General features: G+C 39.0%; 3 protein-coding genes and 1 pseudogene across 4 annotated transcripts; 2 read left to right on the forward strand and 2 right to left on the reverse strand.

Moving 5' to 3' along the window:
- The first annotated feature begins 1,118 nt into the window (after positions 1–1,118).
- LOC121778125 (ribonuclease E/G-like protein, chloroplastic) lies at positions 1,119–7,437 on the forward strand. 2 transcript variants are annotated; one of them, XM_042175425.1, is made up of 12 exons: positions 1,119–1,305; positions 1,597–1,824; positions 1,911–3,172; positions 3,265–3,582; positions 3,722–3,763; positions 3,998–4,122; positions 5,168–5,315; positions 5,851–5,923; positions 6,255–6,367; positions 6,649–6,768; positions 6,890–7,045; positions 7,130–7,437. In XM_042175425.1, exons 2-12 carry the CDS (start codon positions 1,641–1,643, stop codon positions 7,298–7,300), a joined length of 2,712 nt encoding a protein of 903 aa, XP_042031359.1. In that variant the 5' UTR covers positions 1,119–1,305; positions 1,597–1,640; the 3' UTR covers positions 7,301–7,437. The 2 variants fall into 2 exon arrangements, with proteins under 2 accessions (XP_042031359.1, XP_042031360.1); XM_042175426.1 differs by lacking the exon at positions 1,119–1,305 and having other exon boundaries at positions 1,649–1,824; positions 1,900–3,172.
- Positions 7,433–9,379, reverse strand: LOC121778128 (annotated as a pseudogene).
- A 126-nt stretch (positions 9,380–9,505) lies between these two features.
- On the reverse strand, positions 9,506–11,610 carry LOC121778127 ((R)-mandelonitrile lyase-like). The gene is made up of 3 exons (XM_042175436.1): positions 11,406–11,610; positions 9,811–11,320; positions 9,506–9,691 (listed from the first exon to the last, which is right to left on the reverse strand). The coding sequence occupies exons 1-3, from the start codon at positions 11,485–11,487 to the stop codon at positions 9,649–9,651; spliced, it is 1,635 nt and encodes a 544-aa protein (XP_042031370.1). The 5' UTR covers positions 11,488–11,610; the 3' UTR covers positions 9,506–9,648.
- A 2,948-nt stretch (positions 11,611–14,558) lies between these two features.
- Positions 14,559–15,787, forward strand: LOC121778129 (mitogen-activated protein kinase kinase 5-like). The gene has a single exon (XM_042175437.1). It carries the CDS (start codon positions 14,707–14,709, stop codon positions 15,637–15,639), a length of 933 nt encoding a protein of 310 aa, XP_042031371.1. The 5' UTR covers positions 14,559–14,706; the 3' UTR covers positions 15,640–15,787.
- The last annotated feature ends 8,245 nt before the right edge of the window (positions 15,788–24,032 follow it).

Below are 24,032 nucleotides of genomic sequence, written 5' to 3' on the forward strand. Positions count from 1 at the left end.
TATGTTTATTATAATTATAATTATTGTATTATAGTACTTTAGTACTTCATCTTCATCTGTCTCAAGTTACTTGAGTTATATTCTATTTTGAAATGTGTCAAATTACTTATGTTATTCCCATTTATTGCTAAAAACAAAATATATAGTCTCATTTACTTTATTCTCTTTCTTATTTCACTCTCTTCTTTCTCACGAGTACTTTATCCTATGGTTTTCTTTCTCATGAGTACTTTATCCTATGATTTTATTTTATTTCTATTTAACTCATCAAACACAACTTTGAAACGCCACAAGTAACATTACAGATAGAGTTAATTATAATTTAAAAATATGAAGTATTAAAATTTTCTTATCATTATGTTTATTATAATTATAATTATTGTATTATAGTACTCCCTCCGTCCCCGATTAAGAGTCACTCTTTTCCATTTTGGGTCGTCCCCCATTAAGAGTCACTCTTCATTTTTACCATAAATGGTAGTATGTCTCACATTCCACTAACTCACTTCACTCACATTTTATTATAAAATCAATATAAAAAAGTAGGTCTCACATTCCACTAATTTTTTCAACCAATTTTTCTTTACATTTCTTAAAACTCGTGCCCGGTCAAAGAGTGACTCCTAATAGGGGACGGATGGAGTATAATTTAGTACTTCATCTTCACCTGTCTCAAGTTACATGAGTTATATTCTATTTTGAAATGTGCCAAATTACTTGTGTTATTCTCATTTATTGCTAAAAACAAAATATATAGTCTCATTTACTTTATTCTCTTTCTTATTTCACTCTCTTCTTTCTCATGAGTACTTTATCCTATGGTTTTCTTTCTCATGAGTACTTTATCCTATGGTTTTATTTTATTTTTATTTAACTCATCAAACACAACTTTGAAACGCCACAAGTAACATTACATATATAGTTAATTATAATTTAAAAATATGAAGTATTAAAATTTTCTTAGTTAATCATGAATTTATTATATAATAAAAATAATTATTATAAATATAGTTATATACAACAATAAATAATATAATAATCTAGAATCTTAAAATCTAAATTTGGGAAAAAGAATATCAAAGAAAAAACCTACTTCTGCAGAAAATGATGATAAGAGGGGCAAAGTGGAATTGTCTTAAAAGTAGAAACATTTTGTAAGAAAGTAGATAACGATTTTAGCAGGCTTAAAGGTCGAGGTGAGCTGCTGTTCCTGCTCCTGCTCCTGCTCCCGCTCCTGCTCCCTCGCATTCAAAGCCGTGGCCTTTTTGCGCGTCTGTTAATGGGTTTTCGTCCAACTTCTCAGAGGTAAATGCACTTTCTTCTTCGCATCACTTCTTCCCCACCCCAATTTTGCTTGCCCAACTTTTAATTATATGCTGTTTGTGCCTAACTTGTATTTACCTTCACGACTCTATCTGATTGCAATAAATTGATTAGCTGGTCTTCTCTGTATTGATTGTTGACAAAAAAGGCAAGGACTTTCTTGAACTGAAGGAAATAAAGCTTTCAAATTTCTATGATAAGTACTTCTTAATAGCCAAAGTAATTGGCAAATAAGTCTTGAGAATTAATGTGAATTGATTTTCCATTATGAAGGCACCTTGAAGTGAATCAAGTCTAATTCTTTTCTAAACCAAGACATGTGGGCATCTTCTGATGTCTTGTGGGGAACCAGAATTCAATATTCTGTGCTGCCATTTTCGCCAAGCCAGCAATGTAGAAAATGTACGGGAAAGTCCAAACCTCGAAACAGGAGAAAGCCAGTGTTTCAGCCATGGATGGGGGATAGAACTCGATGGTTCCTCCTTCCTGCTTTACGAAGAGGTATTTCCTGTATCCTTGTTGTCATTAGAGTCAGATTTTGCTCCAATATGTTACTGAACACTCAAATGTGTCCAGTGGTTTCACAGATGATGAGAAGATTGCAAGATGTTCTGCAAGTTACTACTTGGCGTCCAACTTGTTCTTCGGTGATTGCCATATCTCTCCCTCTCGTATTCCAAGGAATTCACACATTACTGAAGCTTTCCAAGTAAGAGACGAGGTTGTGGAGGAACCTTGGCTAATGCAGCCGTCCCTTGTCTCTCACCATTTTGATGATACATGTACTTCAAGTGATATTGGTAATGAGAGTGAGAAATTGAACTGCTCGAATGGTAGTGTTCAGAACTCGGAAACGTTAAATAAATCCAGCCATGGTGAGGATTCCAGTAAGTATAATTATAATGTGAATGGAATGGATTTCTTGGAACAGTCTGATTCTTTATTAACGAATTATATGGTTGAGGAGCCATGGATTTTTGAATCTGTATGCTCTAGTGTCAAGGAGGCTTCAGCCATGCTCAGGAGCGAGTTGGGTAATGATGAGTTTACTCAGATTGCACTCAGTGAACCGCATCAGCCCAAAACACCTGAGAATCTGGTGCATGAGGAAGAAAATAACGAGACGACAAAGGAGGACTCTGTTTCCACTGTCATATTGATCAATTCTTCGATATGTACCGTTCAAAGGATTGCTGTACTAGAAAATAATAAACTTGTTGAACTATTGTTGGAGCCTGTGAAAAACAATGTTCAGTGTGATAGTGTATATCTAGGAGTAGTGACAAAACTCGTACCTCATATGGGTGGTGCATTTGTAAATATTGGCAGTCCAAGGCCATCTTTCATGGATATAAGGCCCAATAAAGGACCATTTGTATTTCCTTCATTCTGTGGCCCTATGGAGGAAACAGAGGTAATAAGCTCCACATCTGATAAACCTGAAGAGCATGTTGATTTTCCTGAGAATGGAGCCTTATCTAGTGCAGTAGAAGAGCTAGATGAGGAGGATGACGACCAAAGCGAAGATGAATTGGTCAATGACGAGTTTGAACATCATGGGAATCAGACTAATTTTGATGTGTTAGATATCTTAAAGGAAAATTTGAATGGTAGCATAGTCGAGCATGGAGTTGACGTTGAAAAACCCAAGTTTGTAAAACATCTGAATGGAGAGGCTGAGCAGCTGCAGAGTAGAAGCCAACCCCAGGATGCCAGCATTAAGATTAAAGAGAATAAATGGGAACAAGTTAAAAGGGGCTCTAAGATAATTGTACAAGTTATTAAGGAAGGATTGGGTACAAAAGGCCCCACGTTAACAGCTTATCCAAAGCTACGAAGCAGATTCTGGGTATCTAATACTTAGTGACCTCAACTTCTATGCTAAATGCTCCAGGATTTACATATTAGATCAAGTTTCTCAGATTGTCTTTAATGTTGTAGGTACTGATGACTTGCTGCAAAACAATAGGAATTTCGAAGAAAATTTCTGGTGTTGAGCGAACACGATTACGACTTATAGCCAAAACTTTGCAACCACCTGGGTTTGGGCTCACTGTAAGGACAGTTGCTTCTGGTCATTCACTGGAGGAATTGCAGAGAGATTTGGAAGGCCTCCTATCAACGTGGAAAAACATAGTTGATGATGGAAAATCTGCTGCTCTTGCTGCAGATGAAGGTGTTGAAGGAGCTGTTCCTGTTATGCTACATAGGGCAATGGGCCAAACACTTTCAGTAGTTCAAGACTATTTTAATGAGAAGGTGACTGCATTGAATTTTTTTCTCTCGATCAAAGTTTCACTCCTTCGTTGAGTTTTATTGTTTTGTAGCACTACTTTTTAATTGTGAATCAAAGTCACAAGTCAATGCATCTGATCACTTTGACTCTTTGTTTCTTTAGGTGGAAAGCATGGTAGTTGATTCTCCACGTACTTACCATGAGGTATGAAAGCTGGTTGCTATTTGCAACATCCTAGTTACCATTCTAGTTGTGCATCTGAGAGGATTAGATATTAGTCTGAACTGTTTAATTAGCCCTTACCATCTGAAAGGATTACATGTTTCGACAAGTTATTTTCTATTAAACCAAAAAGGAACCAATATGGTTGTATTAAAGCAATATATATGCTTCTTTTAGTTCCAAATACAAGTTATTGACTTCTTTGTTATGTATTAGGTCACCAACTATCTTCAAGATATAGCTCCGGACCTTTGCGACCGAGTTGATTTATACAGCGAAAGGACCCCCCTCTTTGATAAATACAATATTGAGGAAGAAATCAATAGCATTCTTACCAAAAGGTTAGTCTTGTTCTTTTGATCTGTTTTCCTTCATGTACTTTAAGAAAGCGTTTACTTTTGTGGATTAGCCTAAATAGATAGAAATAGTATAGGTTAATGCTTGTTTACTATGAGGGATTGAATTGATTCTTATCCCACTGGAAAGCTGGAATTAGAAAAATAATAATAATAATGGGGATAAAATTCTTCAATCCTCTATCGTGTGATCGTATCAATCAATCATGAAAAGTAAACGCCCCATGAACATTATGCTTTTAGTCAGCTCTAATATTGTAAAGTTGCAATTTTATACTCCTACCCTAAAAAATCATCATAGTATCCTCTTTCTTTATCAATCTGATGGATGGTTGAAATGGGGTTCAGCACCAACAACTGGTTGAAACTTATAGCAACTAGAATGAAGCATATTTTTTACCGGGGGCAAAAGAAAATCACCACTGAATGCTTTAATTAGGTCACACTCTTGAAGCATATGAAAGTGATGGGTTTAGTTAACTTTACTATGATATGATGGGTTTAGTTAACTTTACTATGATATTAGACATTCCTCGTTTTAATTCAAATATTAAATCTTTCAATATCCACTCGTTGATGGGAACTGTGTGGCTCTATGTTGGTCCGTAGGTTACCTTTCCGAGATAATTATTCACGATTAAATTGAGATAATTTTTCACGATTAAATTCCGGAGGTCTTTTCTCTGCTTTCTTGCTTTTATCTCATTTTTAAAAAATTCTTGGAATGAGAAGAAAGTTTCTATCTGAAGCGATAGGGTTAGAAAATTTTCTTGCCATCAAGGACAGAAAAATGAAACAAAGTGCAAGGTTTTATTCTATACAACGAAAACATATCTCATATGATTGAGGTTAAATGTCTGATATGTTAAAAGTGCTGCTAACTTCATTCATATTCTTTAGTGCTATCTTTTCTGTTGAATTCAGTTGCATGACTCGCGTTCATTATCACTCAACTTGGTCTCATATATGTATTTATTAATTTGCAAGTCAAGTTATTTCTGCCTGAGAAGAATCTCATTTACTTTTTTAGGGTTCCTCTGGCTAATGGTGGTTATCTAGTGATTGAACAAACTGAGGCATTGGTATCTATTGATGTAAACGGGGGCCATTGTATGCTAGGTCAAGGGACTTCACAAGAGAAAGCTATTCTTGAAGTGAATCTTGCAGCAGCCAAACAGGTATTCAGATTCAGTTAGATTTGCTTTCCCTGTCTATGTTCTACTTTCTCTGTCCCACTAATAATGTCTCGAAACTGTGGACACACATATTAATGAATGCAGTTTTTGTGTTTATAAATTAAAGGGACCCACTGGTTAAGGCACTTCTTTGGATTTGAGACATTATACATGGTACAATCCAAAATTGATTTTGAGACAATATTAGTGGGACGGAGGTAGTGGTATGTGGTCTGTAAGCAAGACCCTTTAACATGTCTTATACAGGAATACTTTGAATGATGAGATTCTTTATAGAGCCATTTCTAGATGTAGATATGTGCTGTGGATGAACATGCTTGATTTAGAACATCCTCACTGGTTAAAAAAAAATCTCTTACACTAGTTAGAACTTAGAAGCTATATAAATTTGTCATTTTCTATGCTATAAGTAGCATGCTGGAGTGATATTGTTCATTAATTTTATGTAGTTAACTATGCTTAGTATTGTTGTATAAATGAACTTGTGATTTATGCTGAACATGTTTCTTCCTTGCAGATTGCCAGAGAATCAAGGCTCAGAGATATTGGTGGAATTATTGTTGTGGATTTCATTGATATGGTAGATGATTGTAAGTATAAGAGCTTTTTTCTTTCTTCCTATAGCTTCGTTTTATGATTACTCTGTATTTAGTAAGATTTATACGAGGCTTGGGATTTGGCATGCTTATTGTGCTTCCTCCTTTCTCTAGCTCCAAGCCCATCCTTTACCCACATCCTCTATACATCTTATAAATAAGGCTCAAGCTGTTTGTAAAGGGAAGGCTAATGACGAATATCTATTTGAGAAAATGTTACAACTTAGTAAGGAGGAGCGGACTTCTATTAGGAACGGAGAAGCTCAGAAGTCTAATGTATCAATGTCCTACGCCTCTATTTTAACATTTTTCTTTGATGGTGCAGCGAATAAGAGGCTCGTTTATGAAGAAGTTAAGAAAGCTGTTGAGAGGGACAGATCAACCGTGAAAGTATCCGAATTGTCCAGGAATGGGCTTATGGAAATAACTCGAAAGCGGGTATGTTGATATTTTCAAGATTTCTTGACAAGTAGATATATTTAGTAAAGAGGCAATTGTACAGTTGTATGTGGTAGTAAATATCACACTCTGTAGATTTTCAGTGAATTATGGGCTTCTCCCTCTCTATTTGTTTGATTTTGAGCAGGGTGAACCTAGAAATTATATAACATTTTCCTAATTTTAAGTATAAAATTATTCATGAGAACCTAGAAATTACTGCATCTCTTATTGCACACACTATTAGCTGCTGATACCTTTTCTATGGTAATGCTTGATAGGTTCGACCGAGTGTTACATTCATGATCAGTGAACCATGCATCTGCTGCCAGGCAACTGGCAGAGTGGAAGCTTTGGAGACGTCATTTTCCAAGATTGAACATGAAATATGTCGACTTTTGGTAAGTGGTTTTCCTTCTGCTGTATAAGTTGTTTGTTCACAACGTAAATAAACTTGCCTACTTCACGTTTTGATGTCTTATGTTTCACTGTGCTCTAACGGATGTCTTTTTATTTGGTCAGTCAACAATGGACCAGAAAGCAGATCTCGAGAAACCCAAATCTTGGCCACGATTTATCTTAAGGGTGGATCGACATATGTGTAACTATCTGACCTCAGGAAAGAGGACACGACTAGCGGTTTTAAGTAGTTCTCTCAAAGTTTGGATTCTCCTAAAGGTATGCAAAACATCATTCATCTCTAGTCAAACTAGTGTTTAATGGCTGTATAACTTATATTTGAGTGGTTATCTATATCTGCAGGTGGCTAGAGGGCTCAACCGAGGGGCATTCGAGCTGAAACTTCTGACCGATGAAGCCCCAGACAAGGGCCAACGCGACAGTGCTGCAATCTCAGTATTGCGGCCGAAAGAAGTTTCCCCCCCAAGAGTAACCCTTTTCCCCATAAAAAACTGGAAGACAGGTAGGAAATGAAACGAAACATAGCTCGATGAATCGCAGTTTTGTACATGACATTATTTAGCAGCAGGTTTCATGTAAATGATTTTGAGCATTTACTATCAATCTTGAACATTTACTTGAGAGCTTGTGAATGTGATTAGCTCTTCAAAGATGAAGGTAGACACACTCATAAATTGCAGGCACCTCTCCTATTTTTTTTGAGGGTAGCTTCATCAGGTTCTTCATCCACCCCAATAGCCATTGATGACACAGTATAACGTTCCCCTCCAAGCTCACGTTCACGCTGAAGGCTCCCACACGCGTCAAATGAGGCACCCCCTGCTTCACACTCCCTTGGATGCTAATCCTTCCGTTGTCCAACAACGTGCTCTCAAATCTTGACTCGGCACCACTTATCTGTAGCTGAATCGACTCCACGCGTTGGTCCACTGGAGAGCTTGTAGCTACCTTTTCCTCACTAATCCTGAGGTGCTTCTGCTTGGCTATGAAGTCTGCATTCACGAGGTTGACATGAGCATCGGAGATAGGCTCGATGATTCCCTTCGTGATCATGGCTCGTAGTATCCTAGTGTCCAAGTCGTCTGGATCTCGAGGTGAAGCATAGGGAACCTTGACCGATTGGATTTCAGTTCCTCCGGCAACCAACTGCACTGCTATTCTGCCCAGCTTCTCGGCTAGAGCAACCTAAGGACCCAACGAGGACATGACCTGGTAAGAAAGCAAGCACGAATGAATGGCAATGGGGAAAGAGTTTGCGTAAGAGGAGAAGGCACGTCGGTAGTGGTGACCTGAGGAGAAATGATGGGAGCATTGAGTGCAGTAGCAGAAAGCTCCCCTCTTAATGCACCAACAACAGCCTCTGCTATCTCCACGGCAACTTGTTCCTGTGCTTCCTTCGTGCTAGCTCTGAGGTGAGGCGTGCTTATCACATTCTCATGCTGCGCCAGTCGACTGGCATCTCCCGATGAAGGCTCCTCCGAGAACACATCAACGGCCGCCTACCCATACCAACAAATTTCACCACATCAATCACAATCACAATCAGTGTCAAGATGGGAGAGGAAGGACCTGAGCAACAATTCCAGAATCAAGGGCTCTGAGCAAAGAATCCTCATCCACAAGCCGCCACGAGCAACGTTGATGAAGCGCACTCCCTTGGTCATCTTGGCAAAGGCTCGATCATCAAATAGTCTGTTAGTCAAAGGGGTAAGAGGCATATGCAGGGACACAAAATGTGCAGTGGAGAGAGCTTCATCAAAAGAGACCAAATCCACACCAATGGCGCGCACTGTATCAGCAGGCGCGTAAGGGTCGTGAGCAATAACACGCATTCCTAGCGCCTTACCGCGCCTTGCAACCTCACTTCCAACTCTACCAAAGCCCATCACTGCCAGAGTCTTCCCAACCACACTAACACCAACATTCTTGCTACGTTCCCATTTTCCTATCATCACATTTATAAAAACACATGACAAATCGACAATACAATTTTTAAGGTCTTGTCTATAAATATACACATACCAGCTTTCATGGATGCATCAGCCCGAGCCACATTCCTCGCCATGGTGGTCAGCAGAGCAATCCCGTGCTCAGCAGCCGCGATTGTGTTGGCCGTGGGGGCATTCACCACCAAACACCCAAACTCGGTAGCTGCCTGCGTATCCACATTGTCGTCCCACCACCTTCAACCTCCCTTTGGCGGCTTCAAACAGACGACGCGTGACCTTGGTCCCACTACGGACAACCAGCGCATCAAACTCACCGATCCTCGAGCATAAATCATCCAAAGACAGATTGTAGAGGCATTCCACGTGGCCGCACTGACGGAGCAGATGGAGGCTAAGATGGAGGGCCATGGGGATTTTGAATTTGCTGCTGAGTTCAAAGTGGTGGAGATGCGTCTCAAGTTGGTGGAGAGAGGGAAGGATGGGATAAGATTGTTTCTTGTGTGTTTGGCTGCTGAGATTACAACTGGCACACCAAATGGAGGTTGCTGCTGCCATTTTTTTCCTAAATGAAACAGAACAAGTTCATTTTATTTTTAAGTATTTTGACTTCATTTACTTGTAACAGTAACTATAATAACTGAAAACCGACAAAGCCAGTTTTTTTGTCTCTTTTTCTTTAGGGGAGTTTTTTGGCCAAGTTGGAAGTTAAAATCTTACAATAAAGAAATTGTTTATACATGAATTTTAAGTGGTATGTTTGACTTGAAAGTTGAAGCACACAATATCATCCATTTGTTGAATATCCAAGAACAAAAAATACATTCAAGAAAATTGGGAAACCAGAAGCTAAGCACAAAAACAGATGAGTGATTTAACTCATTCAATTTCCTATCTAACAAAAAGATTGCAGTTTCATGATGTGTCTCTCTCTTTAAGCAGCTTCATGCCAAAATGCCTGCAACACAACAAGCATAATCCAACCATTATCATTAGTCAATATTTGCATATCTAAACAAGAGTTGAGTTTAGTTGAGTTTAGTTGAGTTGAGTTGAGTTGAGGTGAGATTAGATTACCTTCCCATCATGAGAAGAGTAGCCTGAGGGTTGGTGCCGGGTGAGACGGAAAACGTGGAGCCATCGACAACTCTAAGGCCTCCAATCCCGACGACTCTGAGGTTTTCGTCGACCACCTTCCCCATCAGACAGCCTCCATGGTAGTGCCATATCGTGCTCACGGTCCGCCTGCAGAACTCCCCCATCTCCGCGTCACTGAGCTGGTCACGCGGCAGTGGCGTCCCCACGTACCTAAACTCCCTCCCCCCGAACCACTGGTGCACCTTGAACTCATCCATGGACCGGGTATTGAGCACGTTCCCAATCTTTCTCGTCCCGTTGATGCAGAGCTCAAGGTCAGTGGGGTTGCTGAAGTAGTTGAAGCGGACAACAGGATTCGTCCTAACATCCGTGGATGCCAATCTGAGCGAGCCGGTGGAGAGGGGGCCGACTATCTTCTCCATCAGAGTGGCGACCGTGACATAAGATGAGGTAGCCGGCCTAATGAAGACGGGGCGAGCAGGGGAGAGGAAGGGCACGATGTTGGATGCTGCTTCGAGATAGGTCCCGGCATTCGTGATGCCAACAACTTGAATTAACGAATGGTCTAAAGGCACCGGTGGAACGATTGAGATCCCGTTTCTTGGGTTGTCGTACAAGAACCGGCCGACATAAGGGGAATGGAGCACGACCGGGATCCCCCACGACGCGAGATAAGGCCTCGGCCCAATGCCGCTGAGAAGCAAGAGCTGAGGGCTGCCTAAAGCGCCTGCGCAGACTAACACCTCGCCATTTTCACGCACCATTGCGTGGTGGAAACCCCCAATTCTGTCGCGGAAAACGACACCGATTGCGCTCTGCTTCGGAGTTAGGGATGGATTAGGCGCCACCAGAATCCTCTCCACGCTGGCTTGCACCACCACTTTAAGATTGCGGGGATTGGCGTAGCTGAGGAGGTCAGCGGCGCTGTGCCTTGTGCCGGAGCTGTCGAAGGTGGAGCCGCCGATCTTGGTGCCGGTGGTGTGATCCAAGCTGAAGCCGTGGTAGGGATCGATCCCAGCCTCCAGCAACGCGTCGCGAACCGCGGATTGCCAGAGCCTCAGCTCCGGCCTGAACACGATCGCCTTCTCCACCCACTCATACGACTGATTCACCATCCTAAGATCCCAATCGATCCCCGATTTGGCGTAAAATTGGGGATCGGCTCGGCTGTAGAATCCGGCGTTGATCGCGCTGCTGCCGCCGAGAACTCTGCCTCTGGCGTTGGGGACTCCGTCTTCGGAGGTGAAGGCTTGAGCAGGGGAGTCGTGGGCGTCGACTTCCATCAATGTCGTGAGGAAACCGTCGCGACTCATCAGATTCGGGACCCCAAACGGAATTCCCCCCCTTTCCAGCACAAGAACCCTAAACCCCTCCGATAGCGTCGCCGCCAGCGGGCAGCCGGCGGTGCCGCCGCCTACGATTATGTAATCATAGTAATCCTCCGACGGAAAATCGGTGGCGTTCGATACCAGCCCTAGATACGCCGGACCTGCAACAAACAGCACCAAAAACGAAGAAATCAGAAAAAATTAGAAAATTGATCCGATAAAATAATCGGAGGTGGAGATGATTACTTTGCTGAGACTGTGAGAAAGGTAGAGAGATCAGAGCGGCGATTGCAGAGAGAATAAGAAATGTGAAGAATCTTTCCGGCATTGCTGTAAACAAGCTTGGATTTTCTTGATTTTAGGTGAGATTTCTTTGAAAGAGAGAGAGGGGAAGAGATTGATGGTTGTGATTTGCGGTTAATCTGAAGAAGTAGAGAGAGTTTTGGTGGGAAATTCAGTTATAATAATGGTTATGTGAAAGTGAAACTACTGTGCCCCTATTTCTTTATTACTGTGAATTTAGAAATAAACTTGCGTCAATTATTTTTCAAAACTTCTCAGTTTATTTTTCTTTTATGCAGTATTCAATTTCCAACTTCATTTGACAAATAGTAGCAGTAAAATTTTCTTTCTAAGTCATCTTCAAACACATCTAGAAATTCGAATTTCCATATTAAATTGATATTGCAATTTGAGGTATAGTTCATTTTAGCACTCTCTTTGTCTCATTAGTGTTGAAAGATTTCTTTAGGCTATAAAGATTAATAAATAAATATTTTATGATAAATTTCTTTATGGTAAGATAGATTTATTTTTCACTAATAATATTTTAATCACTCTCCCTATCTATTTTTTATTTTATCAATTTTGCATTAAAGCCCACCTCATTCACTAACAAGATAAAATGGATGAAGGTAGTACGTGAGAGAATAAAAAATAGATATAATTAAAAAATTAAATAGTGATAGATTAATTCTGTTTTTGTTTTTGCTGAAAAGGAAAAATGATACAGTTATAATGGAACGACTCTAAAATGAAATACGAGTCAACAATAATAGGACAAAGACAACATTAATCCAGCAAAACCGTCACTCAATCAATTTTAAAACTATACTCTTTGATGTCTTTGTCCCACTATAAACGAACCGTATTTCTTCTTCGGCAGTCTCAGTGAGTCATTTCAATTTTTAGTAAAATTTATTTTTAATTCACTTTTCCCCTGGATATATTAAATAGTTATTCTTTTTCTGAAATCTTATCAAAACTAATAGTATCTCACTTATGGCAGAATGATATTCGCTTAGAATTGTTTAATTCCTTTATAAATATACGTGTAATATGTGCACCATGATTTTCGTAACAAAATATTGGAAACATTGTCACAAATGAGCAAGAACAACTTAATGGTAAATATTTTTTTGTCCAATTAGAGATTTGAATCACTAAAATAAATTAATGGTCGTGAGTATATATAGATTTTTTATACAGAAACATGATTAATCAAAATATAGTTTTTTACAGATTATTTATTTTGTGTTTAGAACTATCAAGAAAATCTATTAAAATTTGGAATTTATGTTAATTATTTAAATTTGAATTAACTAATAGACATAATTATTTGAGTAACAATTTTAATGAAATTATTATTTTTAATAATATAATATTAAAATTTAAATTTGTACGGATTCTAAAATTAGAACTAAGAATGCCTATGAAAAATTATAAAAAAAAATTGTATAGTATCCTTTTTTCTTATTTTCAGCATTCTTATTACCCTGTTAGATAAAAAATCAAAATAACACATAAATTTAAAAATTAAGAATCATCGTATATTAATTTTGAAAATTAGAATTCTGCTAAACAAACGGCCATAATCCTTTTGTCATGATATATTGATATTAGTCTTTATTTTTGGTGTTAGTGTATTACAGGGATTATAGAAATTTAGATTTTTAATCTTTCAATTAAAAATCTATTTACTTTCCTATTAAGTTCGCATGAATGTAATGAAACATTTAAGTGCTAAGAGTGATAATATCTGATACATCATGATAACATAATATGAACAGACTAGTACCAGACTTTATCGTGTTCGTGTTTTTATTGAGCTGACACGATAAGATCACGATAACTTTGGATTGAGTTCATATTTCAATTGATATTATTGTTATTTGTAATTGTCATATTTTCTATGTTAGTAATAATGTAATTCAAAAAGTTTTGAAACTTTACTTTTAATTATTTCAACAAGATACATGAAAACTAAATGTCAATTTAAAAATTTATACATTTAAAGTAATTTATTACCACGAGTCAAGACCATTTATTAGTCACTTGGCATATTATCGAATTCAAATCAAAAGAATTGATGCCGTTTGATAGAAGTGGAAATTATTTTTTGTACTAGCATTTTTTTAATATTTGAACATAGATAGGGAGGGATGTAGTATATTTAAAATTACAGAGGAAATTATTTTGAAGCATTTATTTAAATTTTGAACACAAATAGGGAGGTATGTGTATTTAAAATTATTTCAGTGTGCCGTATTTTATTATTATTATTATTATTATTATTATTATTATTATTATTATTATTATTATTATTATTATTATTATTATTATTATTATTATTATTATTATTATTATCTCAATTTGTTTTATCAAACTTATTAACATATGAGTTTTCAACTTTGAAAATAGGGAAAGTAAAATACAAAGTCCATTTGTTGGATTGACGACGAATCCAATTGATAATCTTAACGAACATCTTTAATTATTTCGTTTTCTTATCAACATACGTCTAGTGTGAACACTTTGCTTTGTTATAATCTTATCACACTAGAAGATTTTCATATAAGGATTTGAATAAAAAATTATGGATAAACTTTTACATTATGATTAAAATTAGATATTTGAATTAAAAGGAATATTGGTTTTAAAAATAATAAATTTTGGATGATTTACAATATTTTAAGTGATCATATAAATTAGAAAGTTAGAAATTGTGCAATTTTTCTAGTCTGCCACAAATAAAAATATTTCGACAGATTTTGATTCTACATGGCTAGTCGTGAAATCAATTTGACTTAGTTTGGATTATACATGAAACAACACCATTTTGACTCCGTGATTATTGAATTGAGCGTTGAATACTAAGCTTAATAGGATTAGGTATATCTCGTAGATATCTCGGGCTCAAAGAATGATCTATCATGGAATATTGACACCAATTTTAAAATTTGCGATTTCTAATATTCCAAATTAAAAAGACAAAACATATTCCATATATAACTTTTTTTTTAAAAAAACAATAAATGTAGTTGTATGCATAGTATCCAATTATTATAGTTTGGATGCATTCACTTATAATAGAGTTTAATTCGTTGTATTTAAGTAGGTACATATATTTACGAAAATTAATCAGCAAAACCAAATAGATATATGCATAGCATATATTTCCCTTTCTGATTAATTCTAAAATATCTCAATTTCTCTCCTTACACTAAAATCCAAAATTTGGATTCAGCTTTCTTCTTCGTCGTCAGTTATGAGGCCGGCGGCGTGGCAACGGCGGCGCTCCGACCTAACCCTGCCGATGCCGCAGCGTGACACCTCGCTGGCCGTCCCCCTCCCTCTCCCGCCTAGCGCCTCGTCCCCTCTCCAATTACAGCACTCCGAGCTGGAGCGCGTGAGCCGCATCGGCAGCGGCGCCGGCGGCACGGTGTACAAGGTCCTCCACCGCCCCACCGCCAAAATCTACGCCCTCAAAGTCATCTACGGCAACCACGAGGACGCCGTCCGCAACCAGATGCGCCGCGAAATCCAGATCCTCCGCGACGTCGACAACCCTAACGTCGTCCGCTGCCACAACCTAATCGACCACAACGGCGAAATCCAAGTGCTGTTAGAGTTCATGGACCGCGGATCCCTCGAGAGCCGCCACATCCCCAACGAATCCCCCCTCTCCGACCTCTCCCGCCAGATTTTATGCGGATTGCACTACCTCCACCGCCGCAAAATCGTCCACCGCGACATCAAACCCTCCAATTTGCTCATCAATTCGCGAGCAATCGTCAAAATCGCTGATTTCGGAGTGTCGCGGATCCTGGCGCAGACCATGGACAACTGCAATTCGTCGGTGGGGACGATCGCCTACATGAGCCCCGAGCGGATCAACACCGATCTCAATCACGGGAGATACGACGGTTATGCCGGCGATATTTGGAGCTTGGGAGTCAGCATTCTCGAATTCTATTTGGGGAAATTCCCCTTCTCCGTCGGGAGGCATGGGGATTGGGCGAGTCTAATGTGCGCCATTTGTTTGTCTCAGCCGCCGGAGGCGCCGCCCACCGCCAGCCGCGAATTTAGGGATTTCATCGCTTGCTGCCTGCAGAGGGATCCGGCGAGGCGGTGGACGGCGGCTCAGCTGTTGAGGCATCCGTTCATCGCTCCGGTGAGCAATCATTCTTCATTTAAGTAATAATTTACCTCTTAATTTTATGGAAATGATCTTGTTTAGCATGATCAACAATGTTATATCGAGGTTCGGTTCAGTTGCCATGATTATTTGAGTAAAGGTTGTTATATAGTAGTATTTTTCGTGATTAACTAATTTTATTTCACTCCTACGACTAGACTAATTTAACCTGGTGTATCCCATGTTAGATCTAACTATTATTTTAAATTTTGCTCCCTCCGTCTCGCACTACTTGCACTTATTTCCTTTTTGGGCGTCCCAAGTTATTTGTACTCTTTTCATTTTTAGTAACAATTTATACCCACAGCCGTAATTGTTGACTTTATCTATCACTCATTCCTTAATCTCCGTACCCAAAAGAAAAGGTGCGAGTAGTGCAGGACGGAGGGAGTATCTCGTCATTAACCAATCTCACTTTATTCCTACAACTAATATAACGTGGCATATCCATATTACATCTCGCTATTATTTTATGTAACATGATCTTACTTAATTCATTGCATCTAGCTGTCTTTGTCTTAGCAAAAGAAAAGATAATAAGCAGATTCTTTTTGGCTGTGCTGGAATGAATGAATCCTTATCCTTTGAGATTAATCCAACTTGGATTAAATCTAGCAGCATCATCTTGTTCTGTGTTTTGGAAGATGCTGTTTTCCAAAACCCTATCAATTCTATATTGTCTTTCTCCAACTTGTTACTTTATCCCAATCGGGAAAAATTAATTTTCTAGGCACAACATGTGATTATATGCCTTCTTCGTTATAATACGCGGGTTTTAAGAAATATAAAAAAAATTGATGAAAAAGGATAGTTGAATATATATTCGATTTTTATATATTAATTTCATAATAGTGGAATGTAGAGCCTATTACCGTTTATGAAATATTCTAATTGAAACTTCTAAAGTGGGACTGACTAAATAGTAAACTGAGACTCCTAAAGTAGGATCAAGAGAGTATTATCTTCAGTTTCCGTAAAACAATACGTGGCTTAATGGACAAGTCACTCAATCAACTTCAAGTACTCATATATGGATAATTCATAATTGTAAGCTATTTCTTCCATTCTATCATAAATGAGTTACTTTCTTTTTATAGGACGTCTCACCTAAAACGCCTCACTTATATCAGAACCGGAGAAAGTATATATCATCATTAACGGTAAATGATGCATCATTACTACAACGTCATCAATATTCATATATATACTATGATATCAATGCAAGTTTCTGTAAACAAAATGCGGTTTAATTGAACAAGTCATCATACAAATTTAGTCACGTATAAATAATTGGATTTGTTGCTACTATGTATCACATTAACAATGGAAGGGTTTATTTTAAGTGCCTATTTTTATTTTCTATTTCCACATCCGTATTTTATCTATAGGGTCTATCTTTCTGCAATGGAAGGGCCTAACTCAAGAACTATCCTACTTCCCATCGCATTTCTACATCATTACTATTTTATTTTAATATTTTTACACTTCTATCTTTAATATGTTATGAAATAAATTAAATTAAAATGCAAAAAATAATACTATAAAACGCAAATCTTCGTTGTGTCGCCTTCACTATCACGCGTTGTATCAAGCGGTGTTGGTTTCTGGGATTACAAGAGATACAACCGGGCGTAATACAACCCAAAAGAAGGAATACAAAAGGGGAAACTGAAATGAAATTACAATTGAGAAATTCGAAACAGTAACCGTGAATAGTGGTTTAGCCGAGTCGATGAGGCCTCTTTCCGCAAGACGAGATAGCCCCGATAGTGCTCTCGGTTTGGCGTGTCATCCCCAAAGATAAAACGGCTACGTCTCTGGTGAAGCATCACCGCAATCAACAGAGCTCCGGCGAACTGGATGGAGGAGAGGGCAGAGCTTTCGACAGAAAAACAATGTAGAGAGAGGGAGAGAACTTATGCTATTATGCTTGTGAATAATGTGTAAAATGCAATGGAATGGCTAGCCTATTTATAGGCCAAGCCACCATGCAGGGTCAACCAAGCCATGAAGGCTCATCATGGCTCATTCGTAACCGTCGGCGGTTACAAGCTTGTGGCAAGAGTGTGCCTTCCGTGTGTGGAGCGTGAGGATTTCTCATGTGGCAGCCGTGTAGGCTTTGACTGTGCCACGCTTGACGATGTGTCAAGCCACTTAGATTGCTGACTCAGCGGTGGTCTAAAAAGATTACTACGGGTCCAGACCCGAGCCCAAAGACCACCCCAAGATCCAAGTCCAAGTCCAAGTCCAAGATCAAGACCGAGACCGAGGCCCGAGGCCCCCAACCGCGACCGCGACCGCGACCACGGGCTCGGGCAGGCGGCGGCGGCGGCGGCGGCGCGCACGCGTGTGGGCTCTTTCACCCATCTTGGTCCACTATAATTATTAAGTAATATAAAGTCACTTAATTTAAGCACATTAAAAGATGTGTCACTTCTCCTATGTGGGATAATTAACACTAGTTAATTATTCCCTAAGCTCAAACTCCAAGCTTTAATTAAAAGCTAATCATGCCCAACTTTAATCCACTAGTTCTCACTCACCGGAAATCGGATTTGAGAAAGTGAATATACTACATTTATCTGCGTAAAATGTAGATGGGCGCTATATCATTTAATTTCACAAAATTAGATGTCTCGTCACATTTATTATTTGGTCAAAATCCATTGACCGGACATATTTTATTCCATGATTTCTACAATCCCCCACATGAGTGGAAATAGCCAAATGCACATGCATGCAGACACAAGCTCAACCCTCGAGAGGTATATAAGCATAAGGATAGGTAGTTGTTGGCTTTGAACCCTCCATAGTCGATATTATCGGATACACAGGCGGCTTAGTAGCGCGATGCTTTGAACTAATCCCCCACGGCGTGCACCGAGACAATGGTGTTAACACTTAAACACCTCAACCTCATCCGTTCTCACGTTTTGTGTCCTTTGAGGCCTTGGACACCACTTTGGGTTCATAAGTGTGTTATTTGAAGCGGCCTCACTTCACACTTATATAGGTGATTCCTAATCAAGTATCTTGCCCTACTCGGTCTCCTTGAAAACTCAATCTCCTAGAGATCCTTTAGGAGTCATTAAATGTCATAGACTTAGCCTCACCACTAGGCAAGCTTTCCAACACTCTATTGCTCTTCAGGGAATAGATATAGTTGAGTGTTTCTCATGAACTCTCATAGCTTAGTTGTCCCTTTGAACCAAGTTCTTGGGATCTCCAGTCATCATGGTTGGGTCACCACTATGATAATTCTTTAGTTTGTGGATTTCAAACCCATTCCCTCTAGCAACTTATTCATTTGATCACTGTTTAACCCTTTGGTTAGCGGATCCGCTAGATTGTCTATTGACTTCACATAGTCAATTGTAATCACCCATGTTGTGATCAAATGTCTCACGGTGTTATGTCATCGACGTATATGTCGAGACTTACCATTATAGAAGCCATTGTTTGCCCTTCCAATAGCCGCTTGGCTATCGCAGGGGATCAGCACTGGTGGCACTGGCTTAGACCAACTTGGAATATCTTCAAGGAAGTTCTTAAGCCACTCGGCTTCCTGACCAGCCTTATCTAAGGCAATGAACTCCGATTCCATTGTTGATCGGGCTATACATGTCTGTTTTGTGGATTTCCACGATACAGCACCACCCCCAATAGTAAAGACGTATCCACTTGTTGAAAGTGAGTCTCTATTGTCGGATACCCCCTTCAAGTACAGGGGGTATCTCGAGAAGTGTAGCCCATGATTTTGAGTATGTTTTAAATATCTCAAAACCCTCACAAGAGCTCTCCAATTCTCCTTGCTTGGATTGCTTGTGTAACGACTCAACTTGTTCACGGCACAAGCAATGTCAAGTCGAGTGCAATTAGTCAAGTACATAATGCATCCGATGACCCGTGCATACTCTTCTTGTGCAACGGGCTCATCTTTGTTCTTGCTCAAGTGAACGTCGAGTTCAATTAGAGTCTTAACCGGCGCACCATCATAGGCTTTGAATTTATTCAATATCTTCTTAACATAATGTGATTGTGTTAAGATGATTCCATCAGACGTTCTTAGAATCTTCATTCCAAGAATTACATCGGCTAGACCCATGTCTTTCATGTCCAAGTTTCTCTTTAACATGGCCTTTGTATCGTTAATTACTTGAGTGTTGCTACCCAAGATTAACATATCATCAACGTATAGACACACTGTAATATTGTTGTTATTAGTGCTCTTGATGTAGACACATTTGTCACACTCGTTGATTTTAAATCCATTTGATAACATCACATTATCAAACTTCAAGTGACATTGCAATGGCGCTTGTTTCAATCCATATAGAGACTTTACGAGCTTGCATACATTTTTCTCTTGTCCAGGTACTACAAACCCTTCGGGTTGCTCCATATAAATTTCATCTTCTAGTTCACCATTTAGAAACGCGGTCTTTACATCCATTTGATGAATCTCAAGATTGTGCAATGCAGCAATAGCGAGAAGCACCCGGATAGATGTAATTCTTGTTACAGGTGAATAGGTATCGAAGAATTCATGTCCTTCCTTTTGTTTAAAATCCTTTACTACTAGTCGGGCTTTATACTTATCCACTGTTCTATCGGCCTTAAATTTCCTTTTAAGTACTCATTTGCAACCTAGAGGTTTCGCACATTCAGGTAGATCTACCAACACCCAAGTGTGGTTTAGCAAAATTGAATTAATTTCACTTTGAACAGCTTCTCTCCAATGTAGCTCATCTGGGCCATCGAAGGCTACTTTTATAGATGTCGGTTCTTCATCTAACATAAAAGCAATGTAGTCAGGACCAAATGTTTTTGGTGTTCTGACCCTACTACCACGTCTTAGTCCTGTATCCTTTGGATCAAGCCTTGCACGCTTGCGCGATTCAGGTTCCTCGTCCGCTGATTTAGAACTAGTGGCTTCTACTTCAATTATTGTCTCAGAATTGGTTAAGACTTTTTCCTTGTGTTTGCAAGGAAATGTATTTTCGAGAAATACATCATTCCTTGACTTAATTGTTGTTCCTACTGTAATAGTCGATATTTCAGACTTGTGAACAACAAATCGATATGTACTACTATTAAGTGCATTTCCAATGAAGATGCAATCAACCGTTTTAGGTCCGATTGTAACTTCTTTGGGCGGAGGAACCATCACCTTGCCAAACACCCCCACACTTTGAGGTATTTGTAGGATGACTTTCTTCCCTTCCACAACTCATAAGGAGTAACATCTTTTCCTTTGAGAGGGATTTTATTCAAGATATAGTTGGTTGTCAAAACAGCTTCCCCCACATGTTATATGGTAATCCTGAAGTCAGAAGCAGTGAATTCATCATCTCTTTTAGAGTTCGATTTTTGCGTTCTGCAACATCATTAGATTGTGGTGAATAGGGAGCAGTTGTTTGATGAATTATACCACTTGCGTTGCATAATTCCTCAAACGAAGCTACATATTCGCCTCCTCTATCGCTTCGAATCGTTTTGATTTTACAACCTCTAGTTTGCACCATCTTTAAATCGCATACGTCCGTGTGAATTAATTCAAGGGGTTTTGTACTTCGTTCAACCGAGTGAAACGACAACTTAGTCATTTTTGCTTCAAGACAAATTTCACATTTATCTTGGGTATTCACTTCATTAGCCTTTAGTAAATTTAAATGAAGGGGTTGGCAGCGGAAGCGTGCGTTCAATATCCGATCACATGAATTTGATCTATTTAGCAGATTATTTAGACAAATTCTATTCGCGCAATTTTCACATGTATCATGCTCATAACTTGAATTAAAACATGCTTTAGCATATAAAATCCCTAAAACATGCTTACTACGGAATTAGCCAATTTACCTCGTTGATTCAATCAAGAATCGATGATGGCTCGCTCCGTCTCCACGTGAAGATCTTCAATACAAGACCTCAGATCTTCTGACTGGTGTCCCGGACTATACGCCGATATTTGTGTGGGCAAATCTCACCAACGTATTAGGACTTGAATAACGAAGACAGAACTCAGCTCACGGAGGAAGGCAATTTTCGATTTCTCTCTCTCAAAGGAGTGGACGAAAATTTGTGAGTGGGAAAAGGTGTGTTTTCTGTCTCCTTTATTCTTCTATTTATATAAGTCACATATTGGGTCCAGTCAGGGATCTAAGGAAGAATTTGGATCAGGCCTCACCCAATTAGCTTTTTACTAATTAAATTGAACCCACAATTTAATATAAGCTTATATTGGAATATTACAAGCAGCCACTACAGAAGTAATATTGCACTGCCTTTCCAAATTCGAAATTACAAGTATTCCGGGTTTCCTTTATTCGGGTTCAATTTATTTCTCGTGCTTAAGATAGAAACATCCATTAATTAATTATTGTCTGCTATGGACTTAATTAATTAACATATTTTATTCTCCAAGAGTAGACTTAGCAAGAAACTCTTATTTATCATTCATAGAGTAATTAAACTCCAACTAGCTAGGTTCCGAATAATAAAACCTTGTTTCGAGCTCCTCTTTTGGATGTTATCAAACGAGACTCTCCTCGCGCACGTTTCAACATAATAGCAATCCTAGCACCTCTAGATAATGATCACCACTACCCAATATACCTGGATCGTTGGGATACGAAAAACCCGCACCTTTGGTAAGTCAAAGTAGTGGATACTCAATATTGTCAATGCTAACGTACATTGATTAAGAAATTAATTATCAAGACCTCGTCTTTCAGTAGATAACATAAAGACTCGTCTTGCTGTTAGATCCATTCAGTGTTATACCACACCAACGTCATCTTATTTCAATAAGGCTTAGAAATAATCGGACTGACATTGCAACCTTTCGCGATAGGTAGTCTAGGCCTATCTAGGTTGTGAAATTCTTATTTTTCTTTGTTTAGAACTGACCGTGTTACCTTAAATTGGACGACGCCCACAACGGTCTACTAAAACAAAGACTTAGACTTTGTTACGTTTGCTTATACATTTAAATATGCAATAAACAACCATTAAATGTAAAACATAACAACATTATGACAAAAATAATCTGTTGCATTTATTGGAAAATAACCATTAGAGTTTTACAGTATGCAATCACTCGAAAGGTGATTTATACAAAACCCTAACAATCTCCCACTTATACTCAAAACAACTTTCGAGTATACAAAATGGTAGTGCACACGTCTAAATTTCTCCCACTTATACTGAAAGCGGGTTGAGGTCTTGAATGAGTCGAACTCCCATCCCTTCAACGTGGCAGTCGAACGGTTTCACCGCCAAAGCCTTTGTAAAAGGATCTGCCAGGTTGTTCTCTGACGCAATCTTGACCACTTTTATGTCTCTTCTCTGCACTATATCTCTAATGATATGATACTTCCGCTCTATGTGTTTGCTCGCTTTGTGAGCTCTTGGTTCTTTCGAGTTTGCCACAGCACCAGAATTGTCACAATAAATGGTGATGCTCTTGGGCAGATTCGAAACCACACCTAAATCCATAAGGAAGTTCTTGAACCATACAGCCTCTTTTGCAGCCTCCGAAGAGGCCACATACTCGGCTTCCATGGTCGAGTCCGCGATGCATTTCTGCTTCACACTCTTCCAAATTACGGCTCCACCTCCTATGGTGAACACATATCCTGAAGCAGATTTTCTCGAGTCCTGATCAGCTTGAAAGTCTGAGTTAGTATATCCCAAAGGACAGAACTCGGCTGCATTGTAAACTAGAGCATAGTCCTTAGTCCGTTTAAGGTACTTGAGTATGTTCTTTACGGTAGTCCAATGTCCTTGGCCCGGATTCGACTGATATCTTGCCACCATGCCAACAGCAAAACAAATATCAGGTCTAGTACAAAGCATAGCATACATGAGACTTCCAACTGCCGAAGCATATGAAATCCTTCTCATTTCCTGTATCTTAGACGGCGTTTTAGGGCACATCTCTTGAGATAAATGGATGCCATGTCTAAAAGGTAAGAAACCTTTCTTGGCATCCTACATGCTAAAACGACTAAGTACTGTTTCGATGTAAGATTCTTGAGATAAGCATAACATCTTCTTCTCTCGATTCCGAAGAACCTTGATCCCGAGGATGTGTCCCGCGTCTCCCATATCCTTCATCTCGAACTGGTTTGATAACCATGTTCGAACTGATGACAACACCTTTTTATTGTTTCCAATTAGAAGAATGTCATCTACATATAAAACTAAGAACACTACATTCTCCTTATCAACTTTCTTATACACGCAGCTTTCACTTGGGCACTTTTCAAATCCAAACTTGCAAACAGTTTGATCGAAACATTAGTTCCACGATCTAGATGCTTGCTTGAGGCCATAAATGACCTTCTTAAGCTTCCAAACCATGTGTTCTTTGCCCTTTATGGCATATCCTTCGG

This window comes from Salvia splendens, chromosome 19 (assembly GCF_004379255.2).
Source record: "Salvia splendens isolate huo1 chromosome 19, SspV2, whole genome shotgun sequence".
Lineage (NCBI taxonomy): Eukaryota > Viridiplantae > Streptophyta > Magnoliopsida > Lamiales > Lamiaceae > Salvia > Salvia splendens.